Genomic DNA, 23,109 nt, shown 5'->3' on the forward strand with positions numbered 1-23,109 from the left:
TGTAATATATATTCCAGTGTCAATTAGAGTGGATCTAGAAACCCAGAGACAAGCATCATTTTATTATGGTAATAAAGGACAAGAAGAATATGTTCTTGTGGATTTGTTCCCTTTGAAAATTTTATCTATGAAAAGAGAAAAACACTGTGTTTATAAAGACAGCAGAGGTTTAAAATATCCATTTCATATGCAAGACTGAGTTTAACTGCATGTGGACTTTCTATTTTCCCAAACGTTTAGCCACAAAATCATAAAAAAACATAGATATAGGTTATATTAGAACACACAATAGAGTATGCCTACCCTATAGATTCATTTATTTCATTTATTTTCTTCAATTTTTAAAAAGGCTGCTCCATAAAAAATAGAAGTCACATTTACTTATGAACTAATATACAGCTTAAACCCACCAGCTTTTTTTTTTTTTAATTATCAGTACTGGTACTCTAGTTTGACCATCATATTAAGCCTGCTGTTGCCTTCTCACTGCACTCCCCAGTGCTGACGTCACCTGCCTGAAGCTCATGCAAGGCAGTAAGGTGTAAGATGAAAACCACGACATGCCCCTGGCTTACCTCTCTTCGATGTCCTGAGGTGCAGCTCCTCAAGGCTGCCTCCTCCCCAGCACTGCCGAAATGCCCTCCGAGAGGTTAAGCAAGCATCAGTCCCTTACACTCGGAATCAGGGCATTCTGCTCTGCCCACACTGTGCCCCTTTCCCACCGTGGCAGGCAGCCCACAAAATGGGCTACCATTCACCAGCTGCTCACCTTGCACCCATGGGTGAGATGTGCCCTTTGGGGACTCTCGAATCCTGGACCTCTCACAGCCCACTTCATCATCACTCCTCTCTTCTACCTCATGAGCACTGAACAAGCCAAGAGTGCTCTGGACTGGACAGGCTTCTGAGCAATAAATTACTCTGCTTTACATGGTTCAAATTTAAGCTTTTATTTGGTTTTTAAATTAAAAAAATAAATTTCGTTATTAAATAGTGGAATGGGTCTAAACTAATGTTTACATATTAATTCACTTGCTTTAGGATACCACCAGAGAAATAATTGAAGTTTACCACCCGGACAAAACTTTCTGTTAAAAAGCTCAACAGTGGTGTAATTCAGTTAAACAGGAAAAAAAGCCCCAAAAGTCTTAATGTTTACAATGAATGTTAGAAGTAAACCTCTGGTTTTAGTGTCATCCAACTCTAGTTCCCATCACAAAGGCAGTCATTTCATTCAGAATACTATACCACAGTGCTAATGTCATCGGCTTCATCTGGTTTCTTTTGCCTGCTTGGCAGGGATTTCAAGTACTCAAGGTGCCTCCTTGCATCCTCCTGGTTCTGTCGGACGTAATAAACCACGTAGGAGATCACCATGGTGAACCAGCCAAACATGGTGACCAGCATGGCGTAGTCAGTAGTCTTTTTAGGGAGGTTGCAGAGGTCGGCGTCGTTGGCAGCGTTGAGGAAGGGTCTCCCCGCGTGCTCGTCCAGCACAGAGGTCTTGCAGATGACGTTGTTGGCAGTCTCGTGGTTGGAGGCCATGCTCCGCAGCACCTGCTGCAGCGTGCAGTCACAGTGCCAGGGGTTGTTGGCAATTCTGGCCCTGGCCTTCAGGTTGTTGAAAGCGTTTTTGTGCACGCTTTTAATCCGGTTGTCGGACAAATCCAGAGTCTGCAAGGTTTCTGCCACCCCTTTAAAGGCATGTTCATCGATAAACTCAATCCCATTTTTTGATAAATTGAGGACTCTCAATTGGTGCAAGTCCTTAAAAATTTCGTTGGGGATAGATGTTATCTGATTGGAGTCCAAATAAAGTAAGACTGTTTCTGGGGGAAGATCTCTGGGTATTTCCTTGAGGTTTGCATTGCTACAGCTGACATTGAGACCTCCAGAGTGGGAACAGAGGCAGCCTTTTGGGCACATACTGGCAGAATGAAAGCACAGTATCATGAGGACAAAACTTTGTAAGAGCAGACACATGGAGAGGGAACGAGTTAACCACAGGTCTACCAAATGCATGCTGGGCTGTCAGCATAATCACACGACCATTTCTCATTCAGCCAACAGGGTGGGAAAAGGATTGGCAAAGCTGAAACGTGGCTTCATTTTCTTCGGCGGGATTAGTAAAAACTGGTTACTAGCACATGGGCTTCCTCATGGTCAATATGTTTCTTAGAAGCATGCCTACAAAGAAGAAAAAAAGGTTCTTTATACCACAAACTCCAATTCTAACTTTGTTTTCATTAAAAAATAGAAATAATAAGATGTTAAAGGGAAATGCCACACTAAAGAAATTATTTATTATCTTAGGTAACTCCTATTAGCATTAATCTGAGTTTAGTGCATAAATCCCCAGGACATTTTTAGGAGTATAGACTACACTTACTGCAAATTGCACAGGTTTGGTCTTTAATACTTATTAGGTAAGGCACTGGTTTGCTTTTATCACAGACTCTTCTAAAATAGCTATAAAACTAAATTGCATTTTCCCTTGCTGAAGTAGAAGATGCATCGATAGGAGCTAAGACTTGTATCTCCAGCAACAATGACAGGATAAGTAAGGAATTTGTGGTTGTTAATGTGAACTTATCTCAAAATAATTTATGCTATTGTAAGTCCAAATCCGAGTACTTCAGCAAGGAAATATTTTTACTGTATCAAGGAACAAAAATCAGGTAAAGTAAAGGCTGCTGCAAGACACCAAAATCACCCACCATCTCCTTGTTTGTCTCCCCCTCCTTCTCTTTTGCTTTAGAATGCTGGATTTCTTGTACCTCCCAGCATTTTGTGAGACCTACAGACATAATTTCTACTTCCAGGGTTTTTTTTAAAATTTCTTTTCATGTAACAAAAAGAAACGGAACAATTGCCAAAAATTCCCATATCCCACCCTCCAAAACAAATAAAACTCACAAAACCTATATACAAGCCAAACATTAAAAAATCTTATTCATAGAATGTAATTTGCTAATAGGACATATGAAAATACTGTTTCTTGCTTCTCCCCCCTCAAGCTGGCTTTAAAATAGCAAATATCCAGAAGCTTTTCCATTTTCTCCTTTAACTGGAATACAAATACAGAAGTCTGAAATGCTGACCTATATGGTTTCAAAGACAATCCTTCCCCTCCACCACCACCCCTATTAAGGTAAACTATGAATTTCTAACAACAGGTCCATTTGTTTTCATGTACATGCTCTCTGTCTTTGTAGCAGCTCAGATATGTGTAGCCTTCAGGTTGCATTTACATATAAATGAATTATGTTTTTTTCTAAATCCATACTGTAGCCCACTGAACAAGAAAATCCCTGCACGAAGGATATGTGTGATTTTACATGAAAAAGAAGAAATTGCATTGCAATCACTTTTTTACTTGCAAAACTGACATACCAACTGCAGTTGCTGACACACTGCAGTAATACGGATCAGATGTGTCAAGCATAATTTCAAACCCATAGCTCAAGTTCTATTTAACCCTTTCTGCTCAGGCTCAGTATGTCAGTAACCCACAAGAAAAATAAAATAATCCAAACCAATCTTAACAGCATGTACATTACTTGTGGTTACTCCATGGCTTGGGAATGCTCACACAAACTCAGCATACTCTCACTGCAACTACTGGAGAGAGTAGTGTATTGCCATTAATCTTCAGCTTACCTATTGTTTAAATCAGTAATTGCCCAAGAACCTAAACGGAAAGCTTACACTTGGATTCCATAAAATTTTTACTCTAAAATTAAAAAGAAATATAATTATTAGAAATGAGAAATTGTGAAGTTAACCCTGGAAACGTGAAACTGCTTAGAAGGAAACTAAGCAGAGCATGAAAAGCTCCCTCTGAGGAAAGAGAGGTGAGGTAGCACTTCCCAAGTCAATGAAACCCTTCATAACCTCTATGGAACAAACAGGGTTTACATGAAAGAACCCTGTTGCAGTGGGTGCATGCATCCTTCCCATTTTTCCCTTTGGCTCTTTGGTCACTGCAGTGCCTGCTCTTCAGACCAGCCAGAAATCTGCTACTGGAGGAGGTAAGCTCCAGAAGTTGGTTTTTTCCCAGCGTGCCCAAAAGCGCTAAGTACTTGCTGAAATGCGCAGCCCATTCCGAGGCCAAGCTGGAGCTGGCAGCTGGCACTCGGAGCTGGCAATCTGCTGCTCCCTGCAACAGCCCTGGGTGTTGTGGCAGGACAGCCAGTCCCCTGGAAAAACAGCCACCTATTTTCTTTTCCCTTCATGTTCTTGTGTCTCACTACTGTGCTGCTGCACCAGAAGAGCAGATGAGTGTTCCAGCTCATCACCACAAAAGGAGCATCATCTCATCACCTACTACTTGTACACAGTGGCTTCCCACCAGTGGCACTGGAGCTCTACTGCAGCAAGAGACTGGGGGGAAAGAGCAAAGACCTGAAGTAGTCTTGGGTGCTTCATTTTATAGAAGCACAAAAATTATCCTGTTCTTATCAGAATGTGACAAGTGCATATCAAATTTGCTTCATTACAGGCTAAAAAAACCCCAGTCAGCCTGGAAATACAGTGTATACTCTGCTGAGTTCTCCACAGCACTGTTACACCACTAAAGAGCATGTATCAAAAAGGCCCCAAGCCCCTTTGTAGAACATCCTCATCCCACTGAAGACAAATGAAACTATTTAATGTATTAATGTGTTTAGAGTGGAAGAAGTAGAGTCATTACAGACTAAACAGGATAGTGTTTAATGAAGCAGTGCCTCTTCTAAAGGCCTAAGTGAATTAATATAGAGAGGAAAGAACTCGCAATGTTTTGTTAGATAGAGCAAATACAAGTTTAAACCTGCAATTAACAACCCACTCAACAAAACTTGTCTGAGTAAGAGCAAAGCTCAGCAAATTCCCAGTAAATTAACCAGAAGAAACACAATGGGACTGAGCATCAGTCAGGGTAAACAGAGCTTTGTTTGCTCCAGAATATACGATTGAAGGGATATCTGAGGTTTAGGCTTCAACAATAAACTTAGAGCAAGAACTTTCTTTACTTACAGTGACTGCAAGAAAAGAAAAGAAAACTAGGATTCACACATTTCTAATGCCAGTAAGGAAGATCTGTGGCTTCTTGAGCTATATCTAATTTCCTCTTGCCTGGAACACAATAAATTAAGAAGGTGTCAGAGCTGGAACAAACACAATAGAGATATACTAGAAGAAACAGTAATGACTACAGACAAAAGGATGAAAGACACAGAATTAAAATATGTGAATTAATTATAAATCTGCAAATATAGCAAGAAAAAAAAAAAGAAATTAAAAAGTGAATGAAGGCAAAGGGAAATGACAGCAATACCAGGAGCACTTGCAGCACTGTGGTATGAAAAGGCTTTTTGTGCACATTTCTAAAATACAAGTACAAACACAGAATACCTAATACCAAGTCAAATGTTGCAGGGGAATAATACTACAGACAAAAGACTGCACAGAAGAGTTCTTTACAGTCTTGCAATTTAAACAGTTTTCCAAAGCTTCCTCTTCTCAAGCTCCCCCAAGACCATTCACTCTGCCTACATCCAATGATGTAGGAAAATGTACAAATCCTGAAATCCTCAGGGAAAGCACATTGCTTTTAATACACAGTGAGAATTCTACTGAGCTTCAGGTGCAAAGTATTTGTCTTTACTGCAAACAAGGTGCAGAGACTGTATTTTAGCTCCTGAATGCAACACTACTAAATTATCTAATTGAATAATGACTTCTCCCCACAAGAAACTAGTGATGTGAGGATGCATTAGTGCCTCCAACTACTGACATGGAGAAAGGCTCCACAGACTCAAGCAAGTCATACAGAAAGTCCAGGACAAGACTGCCTGCAATATTAATTTATCCTGTTTTGTCTTCAAAAAAAGATATAGGAGGATAGGAATCCTATAACCATCACACAGAAAGCCAAAAAATGAGATGCTTTGATGTTTAGGGCAATACTAAGACAACAAAAGATGCATAAAAAGACAATCCATCATAAATGTTTAGTTAAAGATGTCTGACTAGGGGAAGGGGTTTTTGCTGCAGTGTGAGACTTTCAGAGTCCACATGGCAGCTTTGGTCATGCCCCAAGTACTCACACATCCCCTGCCTCCATAAAAGAGAATGGAGCAGATACCAAATCCTTGCACTTGAGAGCCAGCCACTGCTCTCAGAGGACTCAAAAGCAGAGACTACACCAACCTTGAGTGGTATTCTGCCTACAGTATGTTGAACACACCCGCACACACAATCCCCTAAACCCTCAGGTGAAATCAGTGGAGCCACTTGTTGATGACACTCTTCCTGCAAATTTGTATCTTTCAGATGCAAGAGAAGGATTTACTCCCTATTTGTTCAGCAGATGGCCTCTCCATGCATTGTGTATCTACATTTGCAGTAGGGTCCTTCCAAAATTACTTCCTAGCGCTACAAAAATTACCTGTGACATTAAAATATCTTTGATCAAGTTGATTCCAGTAGGACAACACTTCTACTTGGAATTTCACCTGAATTCTCAGTGTCAGGTGAACTCTAAAACATTATTTTGGAGGAAAAATCAAGACTGTTACCCTTCTCCTGACAGCTCTTCATCAAGCAAGATCTCACACATAAAGACAAAACCATGACCTAATGTATTTAGTATAAATGTTTTTATGGAAAGATTCCTGTTAAATCACAGATCAAGGGCCACAAATTGAGTCTGAAGAACAGGATCACACAGGTACATGCCAACACAAGAGCTCCCAGACTCACACACTACCCTCACTTATTTTACCTGCTTGTCAAACAGTGATGGGAAGAATAAGCAGCAGCTCTCTGCTCTCTCTTAAAAGCTGGACCCACTGATGGAAAAGATTTGCATCTATTACTCCAGCAATGTCAAAGGGGTCGCAGCTAACTACTAATGCTCAGAACTGCACACAAAGTTCGTACTTAAGGTTACTGAAGGCTCCATGATTAGAAAGGAATTTCTTGTTACTGTAGCTGATGTGCTCAAACGACCAGGCAAGATCAGAACAGGGAAGAAGCCAATGGTTCAACCACAGGGGGTGAGCTGTTGGCTGCATCATGACTGTACTCAATCTGTCTGGTCTGTCACTTTCAACCACCAGAAAAATTGGAAAAAAATTATGTACAATCCAGCTTCCTAAGAATGTGTATCATAGGGACTGATGCACAATTCACCTGCCTAGGCTTACCATACTTCCAAGGATATACAGCCGTAAAGTTTAAGTGACTTTGCTACTAGCTTTAGGCACAGTGCCTAGAGAAGCCCTCATCTGAAAATGGATCCCAAATGGCACTGCAGAGCTCCACACTCCTTGGGATCACAGAATCCACAACATCACTGCATCCTCAGTAAATACTGAAGGTACCACGAACAACTGCAGGCCCCCCACATCAGAGATGTACTGCTCATATCAGGGTGCCTCCCATCCTCCCTTGCAGCCCACACAGCTCACACATGAATCTAGAGACAGCTCCTATTTCTGTGGGCAGTGCTACTGCCTTCAAAATAAGCTCCAACTCCCAGTAAGCCCTCAAGTGATCCCTGAAAAAGTGATCAACTTTTCAAGCCTGGTCTAAGTCCTATCCTTCAGAGTAACAACTTTCTTGCATGCCAGCATTGGAATTTTGACACAGAATTAGAAAAGTCCAGGAAACAAACTCCTACAGGGCACTTTTTTTAGACATCTTTAAAGCAAACTTGCACTTTGAATAAATATTAAAATTTTGTAACTAAAAATCCATTAAATGGAGCACTGAAAAAGATCATTAACTTCCAGAAAATTACTGAGATGCTTTATAGAGACCTGACATTATTATAACATTTTTCCCTCCTTTAAGACATCAACCATGCTGGTTTATAGAAAAGATGCTCATTGATAAATCTAAATTTGTATTTTCTATTAAAACAGGTTTTAACTTTGCCATATTGAGAATTTTTGGGTTACATCGGTTTTAGCAAATTAACCATTGAAAGAGAAAATATGTCCCTTTCTAATACATTGTTTCCCACAAGTTCTGCTTCCTGTAATGCCAGTCTGCTTCTTACAAAACACACACACACGCCAGCCCCTGCGTATATACCCCAACCATAGAGCTGTGTTTTGTGACTTTGTACTCCTCTTTTTTTTCCCCTTGTCATTAAAAGCCATATAATACTTTATCTCCAAAAATATTACCTTGCAATTAATATTGACAAGATAGTCATAAAATGGAGAATATAGGCTAATATTAACAGGTGATTATCCAGACTGAAAAGTCCAGTTCACTAGAGGACTGAGGACAGGACAATTTTACCTGAACCCAAAGAAAGAGATTTGCCACTACTACTCCCAAACAATTGCTAATGGCATATTTAGGAAGAGTTAAAATAGAGAAGATATTTGGAGAAAGAACTATTTACATACCTCCTACCCTTAGTAAATCTTACAGTACTGGTAAATACAGCCCTCCCAGTAAGCTGCACTCTGGCCTGTCCTGTGCAGCAGGTTTGAGAGCATCTGAGCCTCTGGGGGCCAGCAGAGTCTGTGCACACTGGGGAAAAGCCTCCATCAAATCCTGCCTGGCTCCACCAACATCTGCAGGCTGAATCAGCCCACAGATTTTAAAAACACAGTAAGATTGATGTAAAAATAAGAAGTTGTGAGTTTTTTTATATACCTATGTATATATGATAAAACTACACCATGACAATGTGACTGACTGAGTGGGTACTGAGCTGAAATGTATGCAAGCTGAAATATGTGCGAGCTGGAGCTGGACACGAGCAGTAGGACCCAAAGGGGAATGCAGCAGCCACTTCTGACCTCTGTGCTGTCTCTGCATTATAGAACATCAAATTGCATGGGTACCAAGTGAATTCCTCCAAACAAACAATACAATCCTTTAAAACAATGTCACCTATGTGCTCTCAGCACACCACGGCCAAGGTTAATCCCACTAGCTTGCACAGACGGACTACAAGTCAGGCAACTCAACCCTCTCCATGGCTCCAGGGCAACACGAAGAAATTCCATTTAGCAGATGAAACAAGAACCTGGTTTGGACTCCCAGGACAACCTGTGTCTTTCCATGTCGCTCCTCAAATGTGGAAGCCTGGCTGCTTCACAGCTCAGCCACCTTGAAGGTAGGCAGTTAAGATGCCATGAAGCACCAAACCAGAGAGATGCCACAAACTGCTTGCAAGGGGCCAGGTCATTTAAATTCCCAGATGGAAGTCTCCAGCAGTGGAAGAGTTTCAGAATTTCAGAATATGGCAAGATGAAAAATCCTAAAGCAGTAAAAAGAGAAATTAATAGATGCCAACGGCAAATGAGGTGGGAAAAAAGGGGTGCAAAAGATCATTGATGCTATGAATAATTGAAATGTCATGATTAATCAGTGTGAGCCTGAACTTAAACTACATAATGGATTCATTATCTAATGAAACGCCAAATGTACTCAAACTATAATATTTTCCCCTAGGACAGGACTCAGAATGCCAGTCGACATTTTGTTCCCAAAAAACTTCCAAGTATAGGCATCTATATATAACTGCAAACCTTTTCCAGTTGTAGAAGCAAAGTGTGTAGGTAAAGGTTTATAGATCCTGAGCTCTGAATGCCCTTGCTTACCTGTCACAGAGTAATAAAATGGTTGAGGAGAGCCAAATGAAGATTTTAAGCTATAATTATTTTCTGATTGTGAGATCACTGAATGTATCACTCCTTATTACCGATTAACATCTTAATTATACTGTGTGGGCAAATGAATCAGCACTTTAAGACTGATGGGTTGGGTTCGTGTTAAAAAATGTATTAGACTTTTTTTCCCTTTTCACATCAAGTCAGGAATTATTTCATAACTCTTAGCTGATAAATAATTGTGTGATGCTTAGCAGATATAATAACAGATTGATGACAGAAAAATATTACCAATCATCTCCTATGATGCTTTGCTCTTGTAAGTCTTCTGTGACAACACATTTCTCAGAATGAAATTTGGTAACTTGCTGGAAATTAAGAAACAGCTGTTGGGCATGCTGTTAGACCTTGTTCTTTTGAGCCTTAGCAAAGATTGAATCACCTGCTTTTTAGAAGGTATTCAGTGCTGCCTACTTCTCTTTGTTATCTCCTGTATCCTCTTTATCTGACATAGACTACAGATGGCTCCTGTCCCTTCGCTGAGCAATATACCCTGATGGGAAATATAAACAGCATTTTGTATGCATACCTATGCCATTTGAAGAAGAAAGCAAAATGTTACATACACGTACACTGCATATGTAGTGGCAACATAAAGTAAGTTAAAAATGAAAGGCACAAGACATAAGATACATCATAATCTTTAACATAATTTATTACTCTATTTGGAAGAAATTGTCTTGACAACCTATAGAAGAAATGAACAAAGGCTCAAGATATGCCAGTTACTGCTCAGCAAACACATCTGATAAAAAATTTTTTTAGCACTATATAAGAACATTAAGAACCACATTACAGATGCTAAAGGAAAATGCTCTAACACACATGACCACTTGTGAAGAGTTCTCCAAAGCTTTATAATTTTTTTCTAGATTATTAGTGTGCATCAGAGTTTGGGATTATATTCTACCAAGTCTCAGTCACATTTTCTGAGAAAACATCAACAACCATTCTATTTGGCAAGAAAATCTTTTCCAGCTGCAGCTGAGTCAATCCTCCACATGATCTATAGTAGAAAAAAATATACTCTGAAAGCTTAAAATAACCTGAAGTGAAAATACTTAATCTTCATTGGGTAAAGAGATGCAGACTAAAGTATTTTCTAAAGTCTGGTTATGAGGAGAATACCTAGGAACCTTTCATGAATAAGGAATGCTGTAGGTTTTCAAGAAATCTGACACAACCCAATGGAAAATGTTTTCATCATAAGGTGTCAGTTCCACAAGATTTGCTGATTTATTTTTCTCCCATATTATAAAATAACATGATCAAAATGAAACAGACAAGTGCCCAGTTGGAGCCATAGTCTTTCCACCAGCTAATGATGGATGCTACTTCAACTTAATTACGCAGAATCTATCAGATCAGAGAAAATCTTGTCTTGATCTCAAGATAATTACACTGATTACTTCAATGATTACCAGCATAATCAGTGGCAAGTCTTGCAATTTAATCTTGGTAACTGCATCTGGTGACTGCAGATGGTGTCCTTGCCCAGTTGAAGACCTCCTTCTATTTTTGCAAAGTGCAAATCTAACCCCTGCTAACAAAACTGTGTTATCAGAAACTGACAGGCCTTTAAGGAAATAAGGCTATTGCAAAGATAAGCAAGATTCAGACCACCTAGAGACCTTTCTTCCACTTTTAAGGGTGTTTGTTTGGTTCTGTGTACCGTGATCTTTAGGCTCATTTGAGGTTCATCCAAATGCTCCTGCAACTTAGTAGAAGACAGAGGTTGTAATTAGGCTGGGGAGGCTGTGTTGATAATAAAGTCAGCAAGGCAGAAATGAGCATGCTACCCTGAGGGGACTGCTCAGCAGGGAACTCACTGGTGGCTCTGCAAAGCTGCCATCAGGTGCCCAAAGCAGCAGCAGCAGGACAGCTGCTGGCAGCAGACACCTGGGCACCAGGGAATGCTGCAAGAGAGGGAGAAGGAGAAAAAAGTAGAAAACGGCTGAAAGCTGCTTTTCCCAAGTGATCCTCTGTCACAGAGCAGGTTCCCAGGAACTACATTGGGTCACTACAGATGAAATAATTTCTTGGGTTAGACAGCTCAATAGGAAATACAGATGTGAGCAGAGGTAGTGCCACAGTGACTGTTCAGTACCCACTTTCACAAACTCTTGCTTTTACTGAGTCTAGATTATCCTGTTGTGTTAAAACCCAGGAAGTCAAGGCTGTTTCTCTTCCTGCACAACTTCCTGGTGAGACAAACATAGAGCAATTATTCATAGCACAAAAAAATTTGAAAGGAGCCAGCAGAAGATATTACTAAAATTAAGCAACCTGAATAATAGTAATACACAAGATGAGACTAGCAATAAAAAGAACATACTTCCAGAGCAATTACTTTGAAAAAATTTTAAAGGGGAGAAAAAATCCCCACAAGATAAATTAGCAAAAGGGGACAGCAGTTAAAATATAGTACCTCAGCAGTTATTAATTCAGCTCCTTGGGCTTTGAAATATGCTATCTGTATATTAACAGGATCTTAAAGAATGCAGACGTAGGGTAACTCATTTAGAAAAATGCAAGAAAAATAAAATGTGTTCCAGCATATAAAAGAAACCAATCAAGTTTGAAAGTTCTAATTAAAAGCTCTAAACCTAAAAGTGAATGCTCAACACTACAAAACCACAAGCTTTTCCTAATGAAATTAAAATTGTGACTTACCAATATAATTCAGAAAATAGCAGAAGAGACAGTAAGTATTGAATAATTATGAGATCAATGTGCAATTAAGCAACTTTAAAAGACATTCAAGTGACCTTCTACAATTAAGTGACACACTGAGTTAGCTGCAAGCCATTTGAGCTTGCCAAAGAAACTGGCTGATCAGTGATGCTGGTTTTGCTGTGCCAATGGTTATTACACCTGCACACTGCCATTTGCATAGCTGGGAGAGCCAAAAGCACATCTACAACCGCATTTCCATTTCTGCACCAAAGGTGTCAAGCAAAAGTACCATAACCTACTGTATCAAACCACCCATCCATCAAACCACCCAAAAAACACATCCCTGCTTCTAATATCTTAATCTATGAGCAGCTTCAAATAACTGTAATTTCTTTTTCATTAGCTTGCCAGAGAAAATCACCACTTTTTTTCCTGTCCTAATAATAGATTTTCCTTCTATATTTAGGTATCATTATAACTCTAAAAGCACAACATGTGATAATCTGGAATAAACAGATACAGGGATTTTGTACTTCCATGAAAACAAGATTACCAGGTTCCCATCAGAACCCACTTTAAGCTCTGCTGGCAGCTACTGCCATTAGAGGCTGTGGAAAAAACTAGCCCAAATATAACTTCTGAAGACCTGCTTCAGGTGAGGATCTCCCAAGAAAGAAAAATCTAGCCGTGTAAAGCTTCAGTTCCATCTTGTGCTGGCAGCACTTCCCTAGTTAAGAATTTAAGGCCAGATGGAGCCATTAGATCATCTAATCTGACCCCCTGCCTACCACATGACGTGTTGTTTTACCAGTAAACCCCATATTGAGCCCAAAAATTTAGGTCAGACTGAAGGATGTCTGAACTGAGAAGACTTCTGTGTGCCCAGGGCAATACCTTTTGTGCCCACTGTTCTTGCAGCACCTGTATCAACAATCCCTGTATCAACAATCACCATAAGAGCTAAACTACTCTAACAGACATATCTGCTCCACCAGGATCCAGACACCAAGCAGGAGTGTCTGTTTTCAAAAAAAAGGCTATACTGAAAGATAATGTTCCACTGTTCATCATCAAGAGCTGCATGTTACACTTTCTCCAAATGAAAGTCAAACAAACTGGCTATTTTTTTTTAATCTGCTGGTGAATTACATCAGGCCCTCAGCTGCCATTAAAGAACTGTTCAAATTACATGTGTTACATCTAAGCAACAATCAGCATGTTTTCATTTTGAAATAAGTGCTCTGGAGCATCCCCAAGGCTTCCGAGGAAGTCAGGTAATTTTTTTGTTTTTTTAACTATGTAGTAGTACTTTTCCAAAGTCATAATAAAACTTGCTGTATTAAGTTTATCTTCTGAGGACATACAATGATAGCAAGTTGTTATTACAACTTGAGGTTGCAGGCTGTAATGCTTTTAGGGTTCTCAGACCCTTACTCAGCAAAAAAATTCAGCCTGTTTGCAGCTCATCAGCTGGGTGAGGAGCACGTTCACAGTGCTGAAATAAAAGTTATCACCAACTGCTAAATGAAAGGAACAGCTCTAAAGGAAAAAAAAAAAAAACCTGCTTTTTTCAGTGGAAATAAGCACCGGCCTTTATCAGACATAGAATCTAGCTGTGAAAAAACAAAACAAAACAAAAAAAAACCAAAAAACAAACAAGGCACAGCTGCTTGACACTGAGTGTGCAGAGATCTTCCAGTCAGTCACTTTTCCCAAGGAGAAAACAAATGCAAGGAAGAGCCAAAAGGAAGTGTTGCAATGGCTATGTCCAAAAAGAAAACAAACCCTTGAGGTCACATTTTTACTAAAGGAAAAGAAGTCTTTATCAGCACTGGAGCACAACAGAACAGATTGAAACTTGGTTCAATAAAACCCTTATTTTAAAGACAAGAATGTATCAGCTCTTTGTGTGTCCCCTCTGAGGTTACACAGCCAAGTTGACTTTGGCAGACCTAGGTGATACAAAAAGCAGAAGTTAAGAAGGAAAAAAAAGTCTTGATTAGCTGGGCAATGATCCAATAAGCAAGACACTCGAGGCTGCAAGTTCACAGCTGAAGAAGCTCAGGTAGAAATAATTTATAGTGAATTAAGTTAGGTCATGATAATGAAATTTAAAGACATGTGAGGCACAATTTATTTTACTAAGGCTTGTTGAAAAGTGAAACCCAAGCAGAGCTAACAGGAAGGCTAATTTAACTCTGGTTACTGCTGGTACTGGCACTGAGATAAACTTAATTTGACACACTTGGAATGGGAAAAAGAATATAAGAATAGGATTTTTAAAAAAACTTTTCAATGCCATTTCTCCACATTGCAGGAGAAAACAGGGCAAATTCGATCCTGTGAATCATGGCTGCTTGTTTCCCAGTTTTAAAACATCCTGGCACACAGCCCTTAGTGGCAAGTGCAGTGAAAATAGCTGATTGCAAGGATTGGGAAAGGATGGTTAACAACATCTGCACTGCAAAACTCCTGCCATCAAGGAGCAGGAGGGAGGAAGGAAAAACCTAATGGGAAAAGGTCTCATAAGAAGTGCAGTCTCCTTGCAGGTCACTGGAAACTGGCAAAAATGGCAGGAGGGATGCTGTCATCATTGAGGGCTCTGCAAGTTACCTCAACAGGTTATCTGGTGGCAGCCTGGGCTTTGGCTTCACTCGGCAACAGATGAGGTCCATTATGTCCTCAGCTGTCCCTCCTGCCACCCACGTCCCCCATGCTGTGAAAAACACCAGGTGAAGGGGAAAGAAGAGTCACTATAATGGATGAATGCAGCAGTCTGCAGGAGGGGGGAGGGAGAGAGTAATGAAAAAGTGTTAATATTAAAGTAATAAAGCTTGCGGCCATTTTTCAGTCTGAAACACACAACACCATAAAACAATGCTTAAAGGCACTCACTACTTCTGTTCCAAACCTGCATGCTAAGGCACCCTGCTATTAGCACATAAGTTGTTTACTACCAGTCTTATTTCAGTCAGACTCCAGGAGAGCCATAAAGCTGAATTTTTCACTCAGTACATTAGTCCAAGTGGCCTCAGGTTTTCCTTGGTATGCCAAGCCCCAGTGTGTCACCTGCGATCCCTGCCCAGTCACTAACCCACTCATTTCTAGTAAAAGCCAAATCAAAGCAAAGGAAATCTGTGCCTGGCACACAAACACTTTCCTTCTTGCCTGCTTCTCCTTAAATTCCTGAAGCAACAGCTACTCTCACTAAGGTGTGTTCAGCTCACCTACGGACTACGATGGTGGCTTTATCTGCCATTAAGCATCCCTTGTGTCACACTTTCCCAAAATGGTCTGGGCATTGGTTGGTAAAATGAGACTTCAATTTCCTCTCCTGAAACAATTTCTTCCAAAAAAAAAAACAAAACTAATGGAGAAGTAATGAAATATAATGGCAAAGCAAATAAATAATGGATGTTCTTTTGAAATGAAGACATTTTCATCTGTTTATTTGTCACTTGCCTCTTTTTTCTTTGTTTCTTTGGTTTGCTATTTTGTTTGGCCCAAATAAAAGCATGTGAATTCAAAGTAACTCACCCACTTTTTTTCCTCTGTCAGAAGTAAATAATACAATTCAGGGACTCTTACAGAGATGACCCAGCTACAAAGAAAAGTCTTTATCTCACTGAGAGAACTACTAATTCAAGGACATAAAGACAGAGGCTAGAAGAGAGGTGGTACCTACTGGAAAGTTTAAGGCTGCTATACAAGCCTGTGGAACTGCAGGAAGAGCGAAGAAGAAAGAGAGCCAGAAGTTAATCTCAGACCTGTGCATGCACCATGAAGGGGAAAAGCCAGACACGGGATTTTCACATGAGAGACAACACAAGCCCACGGGTGAACTCCTTACAACCTGGAGCCCAGCAAAACTGCCAAGCCTTAACAAGTCTTTAAATTACACCATCTTTCTAGGAGCTACATGACAAACCATGAAACAGCCCAGCAGTAGCAGCATTCTACTGACGTAACACTGGTATGGAGAAAAAAAACAGTTTTCCCCATATTTATACATCTTCACAATGAGAGTCAATAATGAAAAGCACCCTATTAACTGTCCTTCTTTTTTCAAAGGCACCTTTATCTCTTTTGCATTCAATTCCCACATCTGAATACAAGTCAAGAGCCCAGGACATAAGTCCAAATGGCCTTAAAAACACTGTTATGGAGCCCCAGGCTATGGTACTATGAAGAACACCACAACAACAAATAAACCAAACTGTATAATTGACAGCAGCATTTTCAAATATTTTTCTCGTGCTTCCCATCATGAGACACATTATCTTACTCATTCTCCTTTCCTTAGTTGCCATAGATGCAGCGCCACAGTGCTGCAGCAACATGCAGCCATCTTCATAAGCTGGTTCAGATCTGAGCACTCCTGCACTCCTGACAGCTTCCCTTCTTGCTTTCAGTCTGGCAAAGGTATCCTCCATGTCCATCTTGCCCTTTCTCACTGGACAGTGAGGATAACAGACTAGCTCAAGCACAACAAAACAGATTAAGCTTCTGTAATGAAGCGGTGCTATACACCTTTCAGTGTCACTCATTCTGGTCCAAGGACAGTTTGCATGCACCCCAAAAGGATGCTTTCTGAAAATGACAAATCTCCCATCTCTTCCAGCTGCAAGGAGAGCCCATCCTTGCAATCCTACATTTAAAACCTTTGCTAGCCTGAGGAGCAGCCCAGTGTTAAACCTCAGTCAACATAGTGCTGTTCACCCATTTTCAAGCCAATCCATGACAGGTGGGCAGCAGTAGGGTGGTCCCAGTGGCAACAGCCACATGTTATTGCACCACCAGGGTGCTCACGGTGCTCTGCGCTCAAAAGTGTCCCCAGAACAGGAAAGGGAGACACTCACAGCTTATGGCAACAGTGTGTGCTACTACCTTGCAGGATGGCAAGCCCATGGCTCCTTGGGGTACGAGCCTCAACAGCCCTGAAAAGCTACTATGATGGGTCTGCTTTCCTTTTGATTAATATATTTGACCTCTCCTTTCTCTTTCCACCAAAAAACCCTCTAGAATTCTTCAAAGTTACACACAAAAATGCACTTTGGCAAAGACCTCTGCAAACAGGGGGGAGAGGGAAGTCAACCATCAATCCAGGAGGTGTCTTAGAAGTTCATCTATAATACTAACCCATCACATCATAATTTCATATTATAAAGTTACTTTCATAGCTGTATAAAAAGCTCCATTACGGATGAATAATTAGTTCTCCATCAATGACTTACTAATCTCCATCTGCCTTAGTAAGGCAATCATTTATTAATAACAAAATAAATAACTAGGCCAATAACTATGGTACTTTTTCTTAATCAGTTCTTCCTTCTGGAGCTTTCAGACAGCTTTCTTCAAAACAAAGAGAAGGTGCTTTGGTGCACTAAAGGTTGCAGCTCTTTACAAACAGGTGAACAAGGTGACCCCACAGAATGCTGCTTGGCTGGGCTCATACTCAGGAACTGAGCAATGATCTGAAGCAGAAGCTGAGATGGTCGTGGTGAGGTCATGCAATGTGTTTTCACAGGAGACACCTGATGTGGGCTATGTTATAAACGGTCCACCATGAACAGACACACACATTGAAATTCTGACTTCACACGATGTGATGACAACAGCAAATATGTTGGTGAAAATAAACAACCTTTCTTGTGTAACAGTGCCAGCAGAAAGCAGCCCAGAAGTTGGTTTCCCAAGAGTATTCCCTACTCTTAGGAATAATTACTGCAGCACTTGCAGCTTCCCACTAGTTTTGAGGCAGTGCCACAGTTCCCATGCACAGCCATTCTTACTTCCATGCAGGAGGAGAAGTGACCCTGGCAGATCTGCACATGCTGCTAGGCTGAGACCTAAGTGCTGTGTAACCCTCCAAGAGTCACTGGCTGTTTCTGAAATCCAAGAAAGAGAAAGGCTTTTAAAAATTTATGATAAATTTGGTGGAGCCATGCTGGAAAGGTAAATGAACACTGCTGAGGACAAGTGGCTCCTCATCTCTCACTCCATTCAGTGTGGATGCCCCATGTCTCTTTGGAGAGCAGAGCTGACCAACCTATGCTCCCCCCATCAGTGGCACATTCTCAGCAGGAAAGGGATGATCTGTGCTTTGCACACATTAGCCCAGACTGCTGCCAGACTTGGAGCTCAGAAGGCAAGAGCCCAAATCCTGCCTCAGGCTGATGGCTCCACCCAAGAAGCAGCAATTTCTGGTTCTGCTGAGCTCAGGAGCTGTCAGGTTCCTGCTGAGCTGGAAATAAAAGCTTCGCCTTTTTTTTCCTCCTTCTTTTTCCGCGTTTGACAACTGCACATAAACACTTGTAGATTGGGACTGTTACACCCCTGCAAGCTTAAAACAACCTTGCTCAGGCATGGACGACAGCTCTCGATGGCAATGTGAATGTGACTGCAGACTAATTCACCTTGTTGTTCTGACACATGAAAACCATCTCTGAAATCGCTGCACTGTCTGTAGTCACTCCCGTTACACAGCTCTGCACAGTCAGCACTCAGCCAAGCCAACAAAGGAAAGAAATACACAGAAAAAACTCGCACCTTTTTGGTAGATTCATACTGCTTTGTGCAGAATTCTTTTTTAGTGTAATCGTGGAAAGACATTAATAGCTTAATTTAAATACAGGGCTATCAACAGACTCTAAATTTTTTTAATACATGCACTCTGCACAGGACTGGTTTGTGTCTCAAGCCCATTAATAAGTAAATCTCTGATATCTGGAAAGACAGACTACCAGGAAAAAAGCCATCAATTTAAAAAGGTACTTCTTCCTTCAATTTTCTATGGTCAGAAAGCTCAGGCCCCTGCAACCAGTGAGAAATCGGAAGCCATAAAGGCTTGTTGTCAGCAGAGGAGGATCCAGTGAAAGGACATTTAACCACACTGCACATACACAAGCCTTGGATCCAGGGGGGATGCATCCATGGGTGCTGAGGGAGCTGACTGAAGTTTACAGGAGGCTACTCTAAACTATTTTTCAAAGATCACAGGGATCAGAGGAACTTCTTTAGGACTGCCAGTCCTATTTTCAAGAAAGAGGACCCCATTATCTACACAGGTCAGTTCCACCTCCAACCCTGGGGAGGTGATCAGCAAATAAATCTGGGAACAATTACCTTAACATATGGAGTAAAATTAAATGACTGGGAATAGTCAGCATAGATTTATGAAGGCAGAAATCACATCTGACCAGCCTGATAGTTTTCTGCAATGAGATGCCTGCTGAGATGAGAGAGAAGTGGATGTTATTTATCTTGGCTTCAGCACAGTTTTTGATGCTGTCTCCCGTAACATCCTCATTGACATACTGATGAAGTACAGACTAAATAAGTAAATGCTGAGGTGGAGAGAACACTGGCTGAACTGCTTGGCTAAAAAGGCTGTGCACAGCAGCACAAAGCCCATCACTAATGGAGTACTCCAGGGGTCAGTACTGGGACCAACATCACTTAACATTTTTACAACCAGCCTGGAGGGTGGGAGACAATCTCCAGCAAGTTGACTGATAACAGAAACCAGGGAAGAGCAGTTGATACACTAGGTGGGTGTGCTGCCATCCAGAAAGACCTGGACTGGCTGGAGAATATGCTGGCAGGAACTGCATGAAACTCAGCAAAGGTGAATCCCAAGTTCTGCACCTGGGTATGGTTAACTCCATGCATCACTACATGCTGGGGCCTGATCAGCTGGAAAGCAGGCTTGCAGAGAGCAACATCAGAGCCCTGACTGACACAAAGTGTGTCCCTCACTGAAAGGCATCATGGGCTGCATCAAGAAAGAGTACCACCAACTAGTTAAGAGCGCTCCTCCCCCTCCGCTCAGCCCTGGTGAGACACCTGCACAGAGCTGGGTTAGTCCTGGGCTTCCTGGTATGTGCAAAACATGGACTGAAACAAGTCAGCAAAGGCCACAAAGGTGATAAAAGAACTGAAAGATATGATGTATGAGAGGCAGAGATTCCAAGGACTGATCAACTTGGAGAAGGCTCAGGACAGGTCTCATCAGTATGTATAAACAACTGATGTGAGATAAGAATCAAGACAGACTCTTCCCAGTTGTGCCCAGCAAAGGGACAGGAGGCAATAAGAAAATAATTTATTTTTCTTTTTTTTCCTTCTCCCTATGGCAAGGGTGGTCACACCTGGAACAGGTTACCAAGAGAGGTTGTGGCATCTCCATCCAAGCCTGGTAGACACAGCTTTGAGCAACATGCCTGAGCAGTGGACTAAGCAATCTCCAGAGATTCTTTCCAGCCTTAATCATTCCATGATTACTTCCAATCAAGTTAAACAGAACAGCTAAAAGGACTACAGTTCAAGAAAAAAATACTCAAAAGCAGCATAACTTAAGACAGAGGTAATTCTAGGCTTTGCAGCATAATGCTTAAATCCTACAGATGCACATTTTTATGTTACATATGACTTTACAAGCTGTGTTTTTTGTAAAGAAGGGATGTATTTCATCGGGTTCTTCACTTGCAACAGGGTTGTCAACCAGAATTACCCCAAACCAGAATTTGGCTGTAGATATTTTCTATCACTCAGATTTTATGAAATGTCTTACCACTGAATATAGTTTCCACTATGACTACAGTAAGTAAGCAGATGCAATTACAGATGTTCTCTTTTAAAAATACTACTTGAAAGGAACATGGTCTAAAGCATTAATTGAACTGATGTTCCTTACCACAAGAACAGTGCTTCCTGAGAAATGGTTACATTAGCCAACTAACATTGAAGAGACACAATTAACTGTGTTGCTCTGTGACTCTAAATCAAAATAGTATTCTTGTTTTTTAATTCAAACCAACATCCAAAAGCAAAGGACCAAAACTGCAAATGTTTATTCATTTTTGTAACTGAAGTCAACAAATTGAATTACGGAATTGATAGCATGACAATATCCCCGGTAAATGTGCATAAATTTATCTGTAAACTCTTGAAAGGAGAAGTTTTTTTTAAATGACAACAAGTCACACGCAGTCAATTTATTTAGGTAAATAAATTCCTGAGAACCTAATGGACCAATTAAGTGATTAACTGGATTCAATGCATCAAACACCAACTTGGGTGCCTACTCTCATACAAGCTGTTTTAAAAACACTGCTCTTAAAGAAACCAAACAAATTAAGAGAGAGACAAAAGAAGTTTGAGCCTTTTTTTTAATGCTTTTGGGCACCAAAATTACTCTCAAACTGGCAAGAAAACAAGGGAAAACTTTAATTCTGTTTTCTGTACACAAATTACATAAGATAATCCTCAAAGTGTAGTTAGAAAGCTTCAAAATAAAACAAGCCTACTGAACAAGGTTTCTAAAATTCCAAATTTTGTTATTAATTTTAAGATGTCAGTTAAATGGATTGTAATAGGAAATATATTTTTCTATCCTTCCTTTACAATACTCTCTTAGAACATCTGAGGCCAATTCACAACTCTCTACAGGGACATGATATTTGCCAAGAGAAAAAAAAACAGCTCTGCAGGAACAAGCCACCAAGGTTTTCCCTGAAGCTTCCTGTTGGGATTTATACCCTTACAAGGAAAAAAAGGCTTTTTTTATGCTGGTCCTCAGCTTGCCAAACAAAGAGCCCTCGGGTGTACTTGGTATCTGTTATTGCATTTGCCCAGGGATCCTATGTGGCTTTCTCTTGCTATCTTCCAGCAGATCCAGCCCGGCTGTTTTCCTCTCCTGGTATCAGTCAAATACTCTATCGGGCTATTTGCTTAACCCAGAAATCCCAGAGCCCCCCAGGAGTCCGAGCTCTGAAGGAAAGGTTAAGCACCAGAAGACACTGCAGAAGCAAGGCATACCACCTCTACCCAATACCTCAACAGGTCCAGATAATCTGGAGGTGAGAAGGGGAGCACCTCTGCTTGATCAGACTTTTTCCAAAGCCATGGAGGGAGTCATGCATGAGGATAACCTCCCACATGTAAGCAATGGACCTACATCATGGGATCATGCAGTTCCTGCCTTGGGGGGAAAAACCCAAAACAATTACCATCTCAATTTTCAAGTTCACAGTTACAGAAATACCTTTGAAATTAATGCAGTAATTGCACTGATAGCAGACAAATTCCTTTTAAATACCCTGAACAATTTGGTTTTACACTTCAAGACAACAAGTTTAATTTCTACTTCTATTTTACACTGAAGAGAAACTCCCTTAGGTACTAAGCCTAATAAAAGGCAGCCCACCACATACTTGCCCACAGTTGTTAATTTTGAGCACTAAAAAACACTGCTCACAGCTTTTCTCATGGTGGAAAAGAGCCATGCAGAGGAAATTCAAGTGTCCAGATAATTCATAAAATACTATTTAATATGGTATATTCAAGCATGGCTACATAAAGTAAGCAAGATTAAACAGTATGGCAAAGAGAACAAATAAAGTGCAAGCATATTTTCCCTTATAATACCAAACAGAAGTAACATTCATTTAAGCAATTATTTTTATATATTGATAGAAGCCAAATACATGGGCTAAATTTCTGTGCTTTTTTTCTGCTTGCTTTATATAAAATCACACAGAAAATTTGTGTTCACATAACACTATCAACGAAATGCTCTTTGCTATTTGACAAGTTGGTTGTAATGAACATTTTAGCTCTCTCAAAAGACAAAGAATAAATCAGCCAACCTCTATATGCATGTTCTATGAGGATATCCATCCTCAGTAAAAACAAATTTCACTAGCCTTAGTCAGCAAGCTGCAGTGGTATGTGGCAAAAGTATGACATGGAC

At 40.6% G+C, this 23,109-nt stretch overlaps 1 protein-coding gene across 7 annotated transcripts in view; it reads right to left on the reverse strand.

Annotated features, from left to right (window-relative positions):
* Positions 1-925: 925 nt before the first annotated feature.
* Positions 926-23,109, reverse strand: part of LRRC3B (leucine rich repeat containing 3B) — a 44,038-nt gene continuing 21,854 nt past the window's right edge. For all 7 annotated transcript variants that reach the window (XM_021536541.2, XM_031503880.2, XM_031503878.2 and 4 more), the window contains one exon: positions 926-2,187. In XM_021536541.2, coding sequence (XP_021392216.1) covers positions 1,243-2,022 — 780 coding nt within the window. In that variant the 5' untranslated portion in view covers positions 2,023-2,187 and the 3' untranslated portion in view covers positions 926-1,242. The remainder of the gene's footprint in view (positions 2,188-23,109) is intronic.

The sequence above is a fragment of the Lonchura striata genome, chromosome 1, assembly GCF_046129695.1.
Source record: "Lonchura striata isolate bLonStr1 chromosome 1, bLonStr1.mat, whole genome shotgun sequence".
NCBI lineage: Eukaryota > Metazoa > Chordata > Aves > Passeriformes > Estrildidae > Lonchura > Lonchura striata.